This window comes from Zosterops lateralis, assembly GCF_965231275.1.
Source record: "Zosterops lateralis genome assembly, chromosome: 9".
Classification (NCBI taxonomy): Eukaryota; Metazoa; Chordata; class Aves; order Passeriformes; family Zosteropidae; genus Zosterops; species Zosterops lateralis.
The window spans coordinates 1,314,410-1,331,404 of NC_139769.1; the positions used below are offsets into that span (position 1 = coordinate 1,314,410).

At 34.7% G+C, this 16,995-nt stretch overlaps 1 protein-coding gene across 2 annotated transcripts in view; it reads right to left on the minus strand.

Moving 5' to 3' along the window:
• MIER1 (MIER1 transcriptional regulator) overlaps positions 1-16,995 on the minus strand; it is a 35,780-nt gene that overhangs the window by 7,754 nt on the left and 11,031 nt on the right. For both annotated transcript variants that reach the window (XM_083867345.1, XM_083867344.1), the window contains exons 2-9: positions 16,654-16,678; positions 15,290-15,435; positions 10,403-10,570; positions 6,917-7,049; positions 5,247-5,311; positions 4,861-4,933; positions 2,472-2,623; positions 1,462-1,543 (exon numbers count right to left, since the gene is read on the minus strand). In XM_083867345.1, coding sequence (XP_083723471.1) covers positions 1,462-1,543; positions 2,472-2,623; positions 4,861-4,933; positions 5,247-5,311; positions 6,917-7,049; positions 10,403-10,570; positions 15,290-15,388 — 772 coding nt within the window. In that variant the 5' untranslated portion in view covers positions 15,389-15,435; positions 16,654-16,678. The remainder of the gene's footprint in view (positions 1-1,461; positions 1,544-2,471; positions 2,624-4,860; positions 4,934-5,246; positions 5,312-6,916; positions 7,050-10,402; positions 10,571-15,289; positions 15,436-16,653; positions 16,679-16,995) is intronic.

A 16,995-nucleotide genomic window follows, 5' to 3' on the forward strand; every position in this document is an offset into this window, starting at 1 on the left:
TAATTAAAAAAGTCACTAAAATGATAGAAAAGATCTGGGATGAGCTGGGTCCTTTTTCCATTGGAATCATCCCCAGAATTTTAATTTTTTTAGTAGAAAAATGGGAATTTTCTTTGTGTGGACTCCTAGAAACTCAACCTGATGTGGCTTCATTGATCCTTCAGGAAATAAAAGTTTAAAAGAGTTGGGAGAGGAAAATAATCTCATTTTTATCAAATCAATGTTGAAAATATTGAAAAAAATCCCTGAGTTTCCTCAGTTTGTGGTTCCTGAGTGCAGCTCCCACAGCACCTTTAAATCAGGGTTTTTTTTAATTTATATTTTGGAAAATAAAAGGGGTTTTTTTGCTCTTTTATTGAGAATTATTTCATTTTACATATCAAGGTTTTTAATGCTACACTTTGGAAAATAAAAGGTTTATTTGGTCCTTTATTGAGAATTATTTCCTCTTATATATCAGGGGTTTTTAATGTTATTTTTGTAAAATCAAAGGTTGATTTGCTCCTTTATTGAGAATTATTTATTTTATGTATCTGGTGTTTTAATGTTATTTTTGTAAAATAAAAGGTTGATTTGTTTCTTTATTTAGAATTTCTTTATTTAGAATTATTTATTTTCTTTATTTGTTCCTTTATTTAGAATTATTTCATTTTATGTACCAGGGGTTTCAATGTTATATTTTGTAAAATAAAAGGTTTTTTTGCTCTTTTATTGAGAATTATTTTATTTTACATATCAGGGTTTTTAATGTTATATTTTGTAAAATCAAAGGTTCATTTGCTCCTTTATGATGGATTATTTCATTTGATATATCAGGGTTTTAAAATGTTATTTATGGAAAATTAAATGTTATTTATGGAAAATAAAATGTTATTTATGGAAAATAAAAGGTTAATTTTTTCCTTTATTTAGAATTATTTTACTTTATGTATTAGGGCTTTTAATGCTACACTTTGGGAAATAAAGTGTCCATTTTTTCCTTTATTTAGAATTATTTTACTTGATGTATCAGAGCTTTTAATGCTACACTTTGAGAAATAAAAGCTTCATTTTTTTCCTTTATTTAGAATTATTTTACTTGATGTATCAGGGCTTTTAATGCCACACTTTGGGAAATAAAAGGTTCATTTTTTCCTTTATTTAGAATTATTTCATGGCTCATATTTGCTGCATTCACTCTGATGACTGACAGGTCTAGAAGAGCACAATGAAATATCTAAAAAATGCCCAGTTGAGCTGTTAAAAAGTAATTTTCAGTTTGAAGTTGCTGCTGAAGTCTCAGGTATTTATAAAGTGAATTTCCACATCTGCTAATTCCATTCTCCCAGAGAACAATGACAGATTCACTGAGGCTGCATTTAAATGAATTGAACTCGACCTTCTGACAGCAAATCTCAATGTCTGCCTGTGAAATCAACCCAAAAATTAAAAATAAAAACTCATTTTTCAGGGTGTTCTCACCTCTGGCTGCTTTGACATTAAATCTCAGCCTTCGCAGGGATTCCTCAGGATCAAAATTGCACTTCACCAGTTCGTACAAAGCCTGCAGAGAGGAAAATCCACATTTTTACCGCTCCAAAATTCTGCTGTGCCCCAGCAGCGCGCTCACAAAATCACTAGCGGTGATAAAAATAAATCTAAATAAAGATCAGATTAAAAATAAACTCTTGGAATGAACCAGGTGTAATTTGAGATGTATTTGCTCTGATTCAGTTTCAAAGAAAATACCCAAGCAAAGCAATTTTTTCATCCATTACACATATTTGTAAAATTGATGGAGGGTTTTTTTTTTTTAATTTTCATCCATTTTTTAAATTTATGTGTTGGGGTTTTTTGGGTATGAAGAAAAAATTATGGGTGTAGTTATAGAGAATTTTATAATTGAAAAACTCTGTAGCTGAGAGATTGAATTCACAGAGATTTATATAATATAATATAATATAATATAATATAATATAATATAATATAATATAATACAATATAATACAATACAATATAATACAATATAACATAATATATAATATAACATAACATAACATAATATAATATAATATAACATAATATAATATAATATAATATAATAGTAGATATATAACATTATATAATATATAATATATAATATATAATATGTAATATATAATATGTAATATATAATATATAATATCTATTATATAATATGTAATATATAATACATAATATATAATATATAAAATAAAACCTGATTTTATTTCTTTCCTATTCTAGATTTATTTTATATAAAGCAACATTAACAATTTAATTCACTGAGAGGTAAAAAAAAAAAAATTAACAGTTTAATATTCACTGAGAGATAAAAAACTCTCAAATTTTTATTTTCACAAGGAACGACAAAACTGTTTCGAACCAAATTTTACCTCTTGGGAGTAAAATTAAACAAAAAAATAGGATGAATTCTAGAAAATAAATTCAATATTGTGATTATTTTTCTCTACCTGCTCGTTGTCTTTAATATGTGACCCTTCAGGAATTGCATCCAGGCCTTTCTCCTCCCCGGTGCGTCTCGAGGCCTCCTTGAGGAATTCTATCACTTTATCCTCGGGTAAAAAATCAGGATTCCACAGCAGCTGGTCATCATTTTCATACACTGGATAAACCCCAAAGAGAACACAAAAAAATATAATAATTAGAATAAAATGAAATAATTCTAAAGGTATTTATTGTCTGCATTGGAGCGCCGTTAATTAAACACAGAAGTGGAACCTCATGGATGGAGAAATCCAAATTATTCGGATTTTAGACTTGAATTTTGGACTTTGCCTTCAAATCTCTGGCATGATTTGAGTTCTGGATTATAGAATTCATCCAGAATTTTCATTTCCACCTTTTCCAGAGCTTTCACAGGAGGCTGAGAACAAGGAAGCCACAATAAACTGAAATTATTGGAGAAATGTGAACCAAGTGAAATATTCCCTCAGTTTTATTTTGCAAGAACCAAACTTTGGACTGTAGTAATAATAAAAAATAAAATAAAGTGAAATTTTGGCTATTAAAGGAGCAAAATATCCATCCAGAACTTTTTTATGGACTTCAACAACCTGAGAAAGGGCAGCAAGGGAGGAATTTGAACATTGATTTCAAGAGGAATCCTTCAAATCTCTGGCATGATTTGAGTTCTGGATTATAGAATTCATCCAGAATTTTCATCTCCACCTTTTCCAGAGCTTTCACAGGAGGCTGAGAACAAGGAAGCCACAATAAACTGAAATTATTGGAGAAATGTGAACCAAGTGAAATATTCCCTCAGTTTTATTTTGCAAGAACCAAACTTTGGATTGTAGTAATAATAAAAAATAAAATAAAGTGAAATTTTGGCTATTAAAGGAGCAAAATATCCATCCAGAACTTTTTTGTGGGGTTCAACAACCTGAGAAAGGGCAGCAAGGAAGGAATTTGAACATTGATTTCAAGAGGAATCCTTCAAATCCCTGGCATGATTTGAGTTCTGGATTATAGAATTCATCCAGAATTTTCATTTCCACCTTTTCCAGAGCTTTCACAGGAGGCTGAGAACAAGGAAGCCACAATAAACTGAAATTATTGGAGAAATGTGAGCCAAGTGAAAGTGTCCCCCAGTTTTATTTTGGAAGAGCCAAACTTTGGACTGTAGTAATAATAAAAAATAAAACAAAGTGAAATTTTGGCTATTAAAGGAGCAAAATATCCATCCAGAACTTTTTTGTGGGCTTCAACAACCTGAGAAAGGAAAGAATTTGAATACTGATTCCAAGAGGAATTTTTGGCAAAGCAGGAAGGGAGATACAGGGAGAGCTCAGGGGGTTAAAAGATTAATCTCTACTTGGAAAAAGTATTTTATAATGGAAATAAATACAAATAAAACCCCCAAAAGTGGTAAAGAAAATGATGAAATGTCTTGCAAATAAAACAGGACACGCTTTGGGAACAGCTGCCAGGAGTTTTCTGGGAGGTTTTTTTTGTTCCAAAGGTGATGTTCATGATGTTTGGCTGCTCATTCAAGAAAAAAAAAAAGAGTTTTAGGAACCCTCAGAAAATCCTGGGATGGTTTGGGTGTGAAAAGACTTGAAAAATCATCCAATTCCGTGGATTGCAGTGGGAGGAGGGAGTTCTGCTGGCACAGGCTGCTCCAAGGCCTGGCCTGGCAATTCCAGGGGAATCCAAAACCTCTCTGGGCAATGAGATAATGGAGCATCAATTTGGGTTCCAGAAAAGCTCCAGGTCTTGTGGTGGTTATTTAAAAATTAAATTATACAAAACTACCCAAAAAATCCATTCTCATTGACCTGCAGTGGGAAAATCCATTCTCATTGACCTGCAGTGGGAGCAAATTCTTAGGACTGAGCTGAATAAACAGGAAAAAATTCCTTTTTTTTTCTGCTCCCAGCTGGATCTGCCTTTCCTGACAACATCCAACCAAAGCCTCTGCTTGGGATGAGGGGAAAAAAAATAAACAAAAAACCCCTAAATTCACAAAAGCAGAAATTTTATTCCTGATTGAAGAGATACAAAATATGAAAACCAAAAAGCTGCTGGTGGTATTTTTCCCTTTTTAGTGTGATAATCCAAATTTTCCATGAGTTGTTTTTATTTTACATAAAAGAAGTTTATTAGTGGAGAAGTTACAGTTCGTGTGTGGATCACTAAATCACAATCCAAGGGGTTCAAGAATAAAATCTTTTTTTTTTTCCTTTTCCCCCAGCTCTGCTGAAGTACAGGATGAGCAGTAATTTGATGATGGTGGCTCTAATTGTCACTCATTTATTAAAACACACGAAATCAACCAAATCTTTTTTTTCTCCTAATTGGATCTTAATCCCAAACTGGTAATAAATGGTCAAATCTCACCTTTTTCATTCTCTTTGTATTTGCAGGTGCCAGCTGGAATTTCAGCTTGGAACATGGAGCCCACCATGATTTCCTGATGGGAAAGAAAAAGAAGAAGTGAAGCAATCCTGAGATTTATTTATTTTTATTAGCGGGAGTGTGTTTGCCAATAAAAACACATCTTTTTTTTCCTCTTTTCTTAAAACCTTCCTTTTTTAAAACCTAAAAATGCAATGAGCAGGTTTAAAATTTAAAATAACTGTATAGAAATTGATTTTTTTGGAGAGGATTTAAAGACTTCTCATTACCATTTATAAGGAAAAAAAATAACTGCAGAAGATTTAGGTGCTCCACAAAGCTCAGAGTTAACCTAATAACAGATGAATTAATTATTCATGAATATTTACCTTTTTCCAATCTTCTGAAGGGATATAATCTTCATCTTCTTCAGATTCCTCCTCTATTTCACTATCTGGAAGGAATTTTGCAGACATTTAAGGGCAGGAGAGCAGATCTGGCAGAGCTCCAGCCCTCCCTCCCTCCCTCCTTATCTCACCCCCAGCAGGGCCAGGGACACTTTTGGGGACAAGATTCATGATAAGATTAAAAAAAAACAAAATATGACCCACCCACATTTGGACTGAGATACAAACCAAGAAATTAAGATAGAAATAAACAAACATGTGCTTAAATTTTGTTATTAAATTCAAATTTCTTTTCTCTCTCAGCTCTGAACGATCCCTGAGTTTATTCTAAATTTTTGTCGGATTATTTTCGTGGGTTTTAAGTCTTTTTTAATCAGTTCCTGGTTTTGCTGCTGTTGTTTTTTTTTTTAGGGAATTTCAGGCAGATCTCAGCAGAATGTGGGTGTGTGAATAATAAAAAATAAATTAAAAAATAAATAAAAAATTGGGAGTGTGTCTTCCTGGGATGCAGCACTTCCAGGAGATTATTTGGGATCAGGATTGGAATGTAAAGCTCTTTATGCCTTTCACAAGGTGCTGGTTTCTCTACAGGATGGGATTAAAACGATTTATAAAAATATTTATAAAATTAATATATTAAATGACCTTTTCTACACAAATGAAAGCTCTGAAAATCTCCAAACTTAATGCAAATACACTTGAATTAAGTTAATTCTCTGCTTAAAAACAGGAATTTATTGAAGATGTTTGCAATCCTCTGCACAGCTACACACTTGGTAGTTGTTAATTTAAATTTAAAGTTTCCTTGGCAATTTTGGACTTTTTCCATTTAAATTTAAAGTTTCCTTGGCAATTTTGGATTTAAATAAACTACAAATTAAAACCTGCATTTCTACAAAGTCATAACTCATAATTATCAAGTGTAAGGTATGGAGAGGAACCTTTTATTTATTCAGAGAACAGAAGGAATTTCAAATTTGATTGAAGAAAGATAAAATATCTGCTGTCCCAATCAGCCCAAAAGGGGAGATTCCAGGGAAATCAGAGTTCAAGTGGATGGAAAAATCAATTTGTAAACAAAATAAGAATGAAAATGATCAGTTCAATGTTGGCAACAAAATCAAAAGTGGAATTCTTGAAGCAAATTTTCTTATTTTTGACACTCCCTCCCCATTATTTCAGGGTTAATAATTTTTGGCCTTGCCCAGATTTTATTGCTTTTCTGTTTTTAAGGAAATCTGTGTTTTATTTGTAGGAGATTTCAGTTGGTTTTTCCCTTCAGGTGGACTCTGGATGAGCACAGAGCCAAGGCTTTGGCAAATAACAAAATAACATTTGGCAAATATTTTGCCAATTAATTTCAACCTGCAAAACTTCAAATTTTCAATTTCCCCTTTAGATTCCATCCTTTCTTATAAAATCAAGAGATTATTCCACAGAATCAGAAGAGCAGCTTCAACCTGCAGCCAAAACAAGAATTTTCTTGTTTTGTTTTATTTTAGCGCAATTCTCACCACCAGCAGCGACACAAAGAGCAAAACTCAGTATTTTTAAGGAACAACATGAATTTCTGGCAGAGAAAGCTGGATTAAACTGGAGCTGAGTTTCCCAGAGCTGGGATTTTTTTGGGCTGAACATTAAACTGGACTCACTGGTATCGAAATATTTACAGCGCCGGGGGCGAATCATCTCCTGGGGGTCTTGGGAAGCCACAGACGGGGCTGGCTCGTCGTTGGAGGATTGAGTTTCATCTTCCTGCCCTGAGGAATCTTTGATGGTTTCCTCCTGTCACAAAATTAAATCAAAGAGAGTAGAAAAAAAAAAATAAATCAGCAGCAGCTCAGTTGTCCCTGATAAATGTGATTTTTGGCAATGGTTTTGGGTTATCAGTAGGTGGAGCCTCAAAAATTTTTTTTTAATTTGTGGTTTGTCCAGGCTGAGCCACCAAAAATGGGATTTTTTTAGTGTGTGAATATATTTTGAGGTTGTTTTTTAAGTAGATAAAACTTAAATATTTAATTTTATTTAATCCTTGTGGTTTTTATTGAATTTCATTTTACTTGAAATATTATTTTGGTCTTTAAAAACCTTTCTTAGGTATTTTTAATAATACCTTTCTTAGGTATTTTTAATAATACTTAAGGGTATTATTTAATAATACCTAAGGGGAGGGATTTAGATGATCCATAAAGATCCACTGAACAGCAGGGCTGGCTCAGAACACTGAGTAAAGATCAAAAATTAGAATAAATTCCTTTCTTTAAATAAATTCCTTTATTAGAATAAATTCCTTTATTCTTTTATTAGTACCATTTTAATGTGGGAACATATTCTGAGGTTGTTTTTAGGCGGATCAATAGAACAGCCAGAATGTAACAAATCTGAAATAGGAACCCAAATGAAATCTTAATATTTGCCTTTTTTTTAGTCCTCGTGGCTTTCATTTTACTTGAAATTTTACTTTGGTTTTTAAAGCCCTTTCTTGGGAATTTTCAATAATAACAGGAGGGATTTAAGGTGGAAATAGTACCTTCCATAAAAACCCATGTGAATTGAACAGAACAGCAGGGTTGCCTCAGTACATTGAATCAAAACTAAATTTGAATAAATTCCTTTAGTTGTAGACAAACCACCACAACTACAGGAATTACTACAAGCAGAGAAGATAAAAATTAGAATTTTTTTTTTTTTTAAAATCCATTTTTGGCTCATCCAAGGCTGCTGTTTGTCCATTTTGTGCATCAGGCTGTGCACTCAGGGCTGTGCACCTCCAGCAGCCACCAGAGCATTGTTACATGTGCAGCTTAAAGCAGATTAAAAATAGAAACCAGCTCAATGGGCTCAGCAGAGATGGAGCAGGGAAAGCTTCAATGATTCCTACAATTATTCCACCCCCACAGCTGCCTGCAGCACCTCAGAGATCAGAGGTCTAAAATCCAACTGGGATGGACTGGGGAGGGCCTGATCCCAGTGCTGGGCTGGGATGGACTGGGATGGGATTGGGAATGCCTGATCCCAGTGCAGGGATGAGCTGAACTGGGATGGGATTGGGAAGTGTCTGATCCCAGTGCTGAACTGGGATGGACTGGGATGGGATTGGGAATGCCTGATCCCAGTGCGGAACTGGGATGGACTGGGATGGGATTGGGAATGCCTGATCCCAGTGCTGAATTGGGATGGGATTGGGGAGGGCCTGATCCCAGTGCTGAACTGGGATGGGATTGGGGAAGGCCTGATCCCAGTGCTGAACTGGGATGGACTGGGGAGAGTCTGATCCCAGTGCTGAACTGGGATGGACTGGGGAGAGTCTGATCCCAGTGCTGAACTGGGATGGACTGGGGAGAGTCTGATCCCAGTGCTGAACTGGGATGGACTGGGGAAGAGTCTGATCCCAGTGCTGAACTGGGATGGACTGGGATGGGATTGGGGAGGCCCGATCCCAGTGCTAGGTTGGGATGGGCTGAACTGGGATAGGATTGGGAATGCCTGATCCCAGTGCTGAACTGGGATGGACTGGGGAGAGTCTGATCCCAGTGCAGGGCCGGGATGGGACTGGGATGGACTGGGATCAGGCCCTCCCTAGTCCATCCCACTCCCATCCCAGCCCAGCACTGGGATCAGGCCCTCCCCAGTCCCATCACAGCTGGATTTTAGACCAGTGCAGGGCTGGGATGGGCCTGGGGAGAGTGTGATCCCAGTGCTGAACTGGGATGGACTGGGAAGGGCCTCATCCCAGTGCTGGGATGGGCTAAACTGGGATGGGACTGGGGAGGGCCTGATCCCAGTGCTGGGCTGGGCTGAACTGGTGTGAACTGGGCCAGTCCTGCCGAGGGGCAGGAAGGTGCCAGCTCTGCCCTGTCCCTGTGGAGGGTGGCCCTGCAGGGGACACAGGGACAGCACAGGACCTTCACTCGGCTGCTGCAGAACCCTGAGGACAGGGCTGGAACATTCCAGGATGGAATTTGTCTTAGGAGGGGATTAAGAAGTGACACAGAAGGAAGTGACACTTCAGGAGCAGCACCAAGCCCAACAAAATGAACATCTGGGCCTTAGTTTGATCCTGCACAGGATTATTGAGGTTGGAAAAGCCCTCCAGGCTCATCCAGGGACCCATCCCCACCTTGTCACCCCCAGTGTCACATCCAGGGGCTCCTTGGACACCTCCAGGAGACTCCAGCCCCTTCCATGAGGGAATTTTCCTGCAAGAATTTTCTCTGAAAGAATTCTCCCTGCACCCTTCACGTTACATAAATTTCTCTCCCTCTCCTGAACCTTTCCTGCTCCAATCTAACTCTGGATCTTCCTTTTGAACTGTTCAACCCCCACAAAGAACAATCTCCTCCAGCATCTGTCAAGGCAGCTTGTAAACCCCAGGAGCTTCACTTCCTGACTCAGATTCCTCATCCCTCTGTGCCATTCCAGGGATTCTAAAACAGGTGAAGGTACCAAAAACTCAGAATGGATCTTTTTTAAAGCCACATTAGGAAATGAAACATCCTCAGCTTTTGTGGCACTGAGAATTCCAAGGGGTTTGGATCTTAGTGGAATTCAGGATGCAGCAGCTGTGCCCATGACAGGATTCTATATCCCAAATAGAAAAAAACTCTTCTTTAAAATCAGAAAATTATTTGAAAAGAACACAAAAAAGGAGTTGGAAGATTCTAAGCCCAAACAGAAACATTTTGCAAAGATACTTGAAGCATTAGGTTCAGTTAAATCAAGTCCAACCAGGCTGGAAAAATATAATTTCAAAGGCTCAAGCTGGAAAACTTGCAGGATTTCCAAGCCCCAGAGCCACATTTAATCCAACTCCACACTTGTGCAGCTTCAATAATCAGCTTTTCTACTCAAGAGTAAGAAGTTGGTGCCTGCAGGCATTTAAATGTCACTGCTGAAGGTCTGAAGGCCAATTCCCCTCCTTTACACGAAGCTGCATCCCTGGATTTTCAATTGCCTCAGTTTGGGATGAGAGAGGAGCAATTAAGAGAAATGCAGATGGGTAATTAAGAACAAACCTTATTAGCAAAGCAAGGCTTGGAATCAACTCTTTTACAAATTAGCTGTGCCATGACCTGGGACACTGAGTGGCACAGGTATGCAAATAATTAATTTACATATGCAAATGAGCACCTAATTACCTTGTTCTCCCCACTGCAGCCACTGTTATCATCGTTATCAACATCATCATCCTCCTCTCCTTCCTCCTCCTCCTCTTCTTCTTCTTCCTCTTCCTCCTCCTCCTGCAGGGGCACGGTGCCATCGTAGCCATAGCGGCTCAGCAGCTCCTGGATGGGCATGTCGCTCTCCTGGGGAAAAATCCACACAAAAAATGGGAATTAACAGAGGTAATTCTGCTGGAATTAGCACAGAGATCACCTTGGCACCACCAAGGATGGTCATTCCAAAAGGGATGGGTTGGCAAAATTGGGAACTTTGGACTGCTGAGAAAAATTGTGGGGTTTTTGTGCTGGATAATTTATTTACAGCAGATCTTCCACCCCAACAGGATCTCCTGGATGGGCATGTCGCTCTCCTGGGACAAAATCCAGACAAAAAAATGGGAATTAACAGAGGTAATTCTGCTGGAATTATCATAGAGATCGATCACCTTGGCACCACCAAGGATGGTCATTCCAAAAGGGATGGGTTGGCAAAATTGGGAAGTTTGGACTGCTGAGAAAAATGTGGGATCATTTATTTCTCAATCCTTGATTTATTTACAGCAGATCTTCCACCCCAACAGGATCTCCTGGATGGGCATGTCACTCTTCCAGGACAAAATCCAGATAAAAACTGGGAATTAAGAAAGGAAATTCCACTGGAATTATCACAGAGATCAAACCACAGAGATCACCTTGGCACTACCAAGGATGGTCATTCCAAAAGGGATGGGTTGGCAAAATTGGGAACTTTGGACTGCTGAGAAGAATGTTTGGGGTTTTTGTGCTGGATAATTTATTTCCTAATCCTTGATTTATTTCTAGCAGATCTCCTACCCCAACAGGATCTCCTGGATGGGCATGTTGCTCTCCTGGGCCAAACCTCAACAAAAATTGGGAATTAACTGGGATAATTTCACAGGAATTGTCACAGAAATCAAACCACAGGGATCACGGGCACCATCAAGAATGGTCATTCCAAAAGGGATGGACAGAACTTTGGGCTCTGAGGAAAATGTGGGATCATTTATTTCCCAATCCTTGATTTATTTCCAGCAAATCTTCCACCCCAACAGGATCTCCAAAGGGCAATAAAACTCATTAAAAAGGTTTGGTTTTATCAAACACCTTCAGTACCCACAAATTCCTTACTGGAATATTTATTAGTAATAGATATTTCCATATTTTAATATAATATATATATACACTTATTAAAGTATATATAAAATATAATATATATACTTATACATACTTCTAATATATGTATTATATATATACTTATTGGCAATATATATTTATAATATAAAATTCAATATATTATATTAAATTTTGTATTTACAATATACTTTTATATATATATATATATATATATATATAAGTATATTGTAAATACATGGAATTCCATCTTTTAGGGGAAGTTGTTCTCCAGTTTAAATTCCCCAATTCTGGAATTTAAAAATCCCACCCCAAATTCTCCTCTCAGTGTCTTTGTATTTCTCCTTTTTCTGACAGTTTGGGTGGGGCGAGGGATCCTTGATATAAAAACAGCAGGAATTTTTATTTCTCATTTATTTTAAGCTGCTTGGCTCCAAATCCATCCCCCAGCTGGAAGCAAATCTGCTAAAACCTTAAAAAAATTTTATTTATAAAATCATTAAAAAGCTGGTCCTCTCTGAGGAAACATTTCAATTTATATTATCAATTCTCAAATTAATTCAAGTACAACAAAAGCTCCCAAACTCTTCTATTTATTAATAAAAATCACTAATAAATATTTTAAATAAAATTTTAATAATAAAAATTGCTGGCTCTGTTAATTAATTCTGTTAATTAATTCCTTTATTCCTTTTAATCCTCATTGTCCAGCCTTCAGGACAATCAACCCTCACAGAAATTTTCAGGGATAATTTCAAAATTCTCTCTCAAAACATCAAATCCTTTGTTTAATATCTGGATTATTATCTGGACTTGTCTCTGTTTGCTCTAAATATTTTTTTTCTCCGTATTTAATGCAGATGTTGGCTGATAATCAGATATTTTTAGTTCTTGGCTGACCTTACACTTCCTATCCTGAGGGCCTGCCCTGATGTAATTTCTGGAAAAATCCCAATAATCCCAATGACAAAAGTGGGGTTGGTTGTGCCGGGTGAAAACAACAGGGCCAGGGGTGAAAACTGGGGATTTTTATTTTCATTTTATTTTTATTTCATTTTATTTGGTTTAATTTTATTTTATTTCCATTTTATTTTATTTCCATTTTATTTTATTTAAGTCCATTTTTAATTTATTTTTAATCTAATTTAATTTTATTTTTATTTTGTTTTTTATTTCATTTCATTTTATTTTTTTCATTTTATCCTATTTCATGTTACTTTATTTCATTTCCCTTTAATTTTATTTTATTCTATTTCATTTTAATTTAATTTTATTTTATTCTATTTCATTTTAATTTTTATTTATCATTATTTCTTATTTATTATATATATTATAAATTATTTATTATTTATTTTATATAAATTATTTATTATTTACCTACAATCAGAAGCAACCACTGGAAATGAAAGGATAAACTGAAGGGTTGTAATGTGGTGAATTACATGAAATATGAAGATAAAAAAGCACATTTTCAATTTAAACCCCAATGAGAGACTTGTGGAGCTCCACTCCTCATTTAATCCCCATTAAACACATTTAGATTCACCAACTATTTATTTCTCTTTATGTTTTTCCATTCAGTATCAACCTGCAAATTAACAGATTTAAAAAAAAAATCATTTTCCACTGGAAATAAAGATTAAATGGAGTAAATGAATCAGAATCACTTGAGCTAAAGAGGATTTGTACATCAAATATTCACCTGTGAATCATTAATGATCTGTCCTGGAGGCCAAGAAAATCTCAATTAATTTGCATTTCTAATGAACCTACTTGGTCATTTAAGATTATTATTCCTGCCTGAGGAATAACTAAAGAAAACACAGAACTAAAGAGAAATTAGAATTTACACTGGAAATATTGATCAAATGCACTAAATTAATTTAAAGTGTTATTGGCATCATCATTCATGTTAAATAGGGTTTGGACATAATTTGTCTTTAAATATAGAGATATTTCTGGGTGTTCTACAAGATTAGACAGATATTTGTATCAAAATGCACAAGAAATGTGAATTATGAGGGGTTTTTGTTTTCAAATTAAAAATAAAAATAAACAAAATAAAATTTTAAAAAACTAAATTAAAAATAAAATCATATAAAACAAAATAATGCAGAACAATATAAAATAAAATTATAATTTTTTTTTGTTTTCAAATAAAAATCTCCAAGCACTGCTCAGGTGCAGTTGGAATACACAAGTTGAGTGTCAAGTTTAGTATACAAAAGTATATGGAAATATAAATTTTCATTTATATGACTCCTAAAATACAAATCCCATAGATGCAAAAAGCAGCTAACCAAGCACATTATTAATATTTATTTACCACTGATTCTCTCCAAATTTTGGTAAATTTATTATTTATTTACTAATGGGTTTAGGACGATTTTTTTCCAAAAAATTCCACAAATAAAGGATAAAACCCTGCACATTTTCTGGAATTAATTTGGGGATTCCTTCAGGCTCAGGTGCAGTTGGAATATGATATTTTCATTTATATGACTTCTAAAATGCAAATCTTAGAGATGTAAAAAGCAGCTAACCAAGCAAATTATTAATATTTATTTACCATTGATTCTCTCCGATTTTTGGTAAATTTATTATTTATTTTTTAATGGCTTTAGGACGATTTTTTCCAAAAAATTCCACCAATAAAGGATAAAACCCTGCACGTTTTCTGAAATTAATTTGGGGATTCCTTCAGCCTCAGGTACAGTTGGAATACACAAGTTTAGCCATTTGATATTTTCATTTATATAACTCCTAAAATGCAAATCCAAAAGCAGCTAACCAAGAACATTATTAATATTGATGTACCATTTCTTTTCACCAATTTCTGGTAAATTTATTATTTATTTATTAGCGGGTTTAGGACAATTTTTTCCATAAAATTCCACCAATAAAGGATAAAACCCTGCACTTTTTCTGGAATTAATTTGGGGATTCCTTCAGCCTCAGGTGCAGTTGGAATATGATATTTTCATTTACATTACTCCTAAAATGCAAATCCAAGAGCAGCTAACCAAGCACATTATTAATACTTATGTACCATTTATTTTCCCCAATTTCTGGTAAATTTATTATTTATTTTTTAATGGGTTTAGGACGATTTTTTCCAAAAAATCCACACAGAAGGGATAAAACCCTGCACTTTTTCTGGAATTAATTTGGGGATTCCTTCAGGCTCAGGTGCAGTTGGAATACACGAGTTTATCTAAATGATATTTTCATTTATATGACTCCTAAAATACAAATCCCATAGATGCAAAAAGCAGCTAACCAACCACATTATTAATATTTATTTACCATTTATTTTCCCCAATTTTTGGTAAATTTATTATTTATTTTTTAATGGGTTTAGGACGATTTTTTCCAAAAAAATTCACACAGAAAGGATAAAACCCTGAATGTTTTCTGGAATTAATTTGGGGATTCCTTCAGGCTCAGGTGCAGTTGGAATACACGAGTTTATCTAAATGATATTTTCATTTATATGACTCCTAAAATACAAATCCCATAGATGCAAAAAGCAGCTAACCAACCACATTATTAATATTTATTTACCATTGATTCTCTCCAAATTTTGGTAAATTTATTATTTATTTTTAATGGTTTTAGGATGATTTTTTCCAAAAAATGCCACCAATAAAGGATAAAACCCTGCACATTTTCTGGAATTAATCTGTGGATTCCTTCAGGCCACCCCCTTACCCTGTTAAGATCCTCGATTTCAGATCTGAAGTTGGTTTCTCCCTCCATCATCTCCTCCTCCTCTAAAGTCCTCTCGTCATCGAAGTCGTGCACCAACATATCAGCTGATGGGTCAAACTCATGGTCGTCAGATGCTGCTGAACCTCCTGGTCAAAAACATCCCCAAAAATCAGGTTTTAATTCTATTTTTAGTTCTATCACAGCCTCACAGAGTTTTTTTTAATTTGTTTTTTTTTTTTTAGGTGATGCGCGAGGTAGAATTGAAAAGGAAAAATTCAAATTATTGTCACCTGGGTCTTTTATCCTTGATAAATTATCATTTATCATTTATCAAATCAGGGGGATTTGAGATCCTGGCAAGGAGGATCAGATCCCTCTTTCCAGATCCCTCTTTCTGCACATCATCTTTGCAAAATTCAATTTGTCATTGTTTTACTTTGAAATAATCTTAAATCTGCCTCAATCGAGCTCTACACAAAGTAAAAAACTCAGCAAATAAAAAACTCAGCAAATAAAAACTCCTTTATTTTCAGGCAACTTCCTCATTTACAGCTGCAAAGATTAAAAAATAAAAAAAAAAGCCTTTTCCAAATTGTACATTGACTAATTTTTTTCCCAGTTATGCAGGTTTTATTTTGAAGTTTTTTATTTTTTCCTCAATTCTTTGGTTCCATTTGGTGACAAGGACAAAGCAATGAAGGGAGGAAAGGTTTGGCAGATGTCACTCAGCAATTTCTGATTTTTAATCCCAATTCTGCCCATCTTTTCTCCTGATTTTTAATCTCAACCCTGCTGATATTCTCCCCCTTTTCTCCTGATTTTTAGTTCCAACTCTGTTCATCTTTTTCCTCATTTTTAATTCCAACCCTGCTCATCTTTTCCCCCTTTTCTCCTGATTTTTAACCCCAACTCTGCTCATATTTTCCCCTTTCTCCTGATATTTAATCCCAATCCTGCTCATATTTTTCTCCTGATTTTTAATCTCAACCCTCCTCGTATTTTCTCCCTTTTCCCTGATTTTTAATCCAAATTCTATTCATATTTTTCCCTTTTCTCCTGATTTTTAACCCCCAACTCTGCTCACATTTTCTCCTTTTTTTACTGATTTTTAATCTCAACCCTCCTCATATTTTTCCCCCTTTTTTTTCCCCTGACAATTGAAATTCCATTTTCCACACCTTGTCCCCACACTAAGGCTGTGACAGGGAGAAGTGACTCCAAGGTTTCATTATGAAACAATTAATTATTTCTCTGAAAGAAATAAAACCTCAAGAGGCAACAATGAACCAGCTGAAGGAACTCCTGGAAAGTTTTTTCACTCATAAAATGCCAAAAAACCTTTAAAAATTATTAAAAATATTTACCTGGGCTTGAAGACTCAACAGAAGGCTGAAAGAAAAAAGAAAAGAAATTATTTTTGCTCTATTGAACCTGTATAAATCAAATTATTCAGCTGATATAGAACAACTCACTGCAGAAAAATATATTTATAAATAATAATTTATAAATAATAATTTATATTTATAAATAATATTTATTTTTATAAATAATGCAGCAAGGTAAATAATATTTTAACTTTAGCTGTCATGTAACTCCAGGTATATAAAATTCTTATATATATAAATCCTCTTTTATAAAAATCCCCATATATAAAATATATATATAAAAATCCCCATATATAATATATATATAAAAATCTCCATATA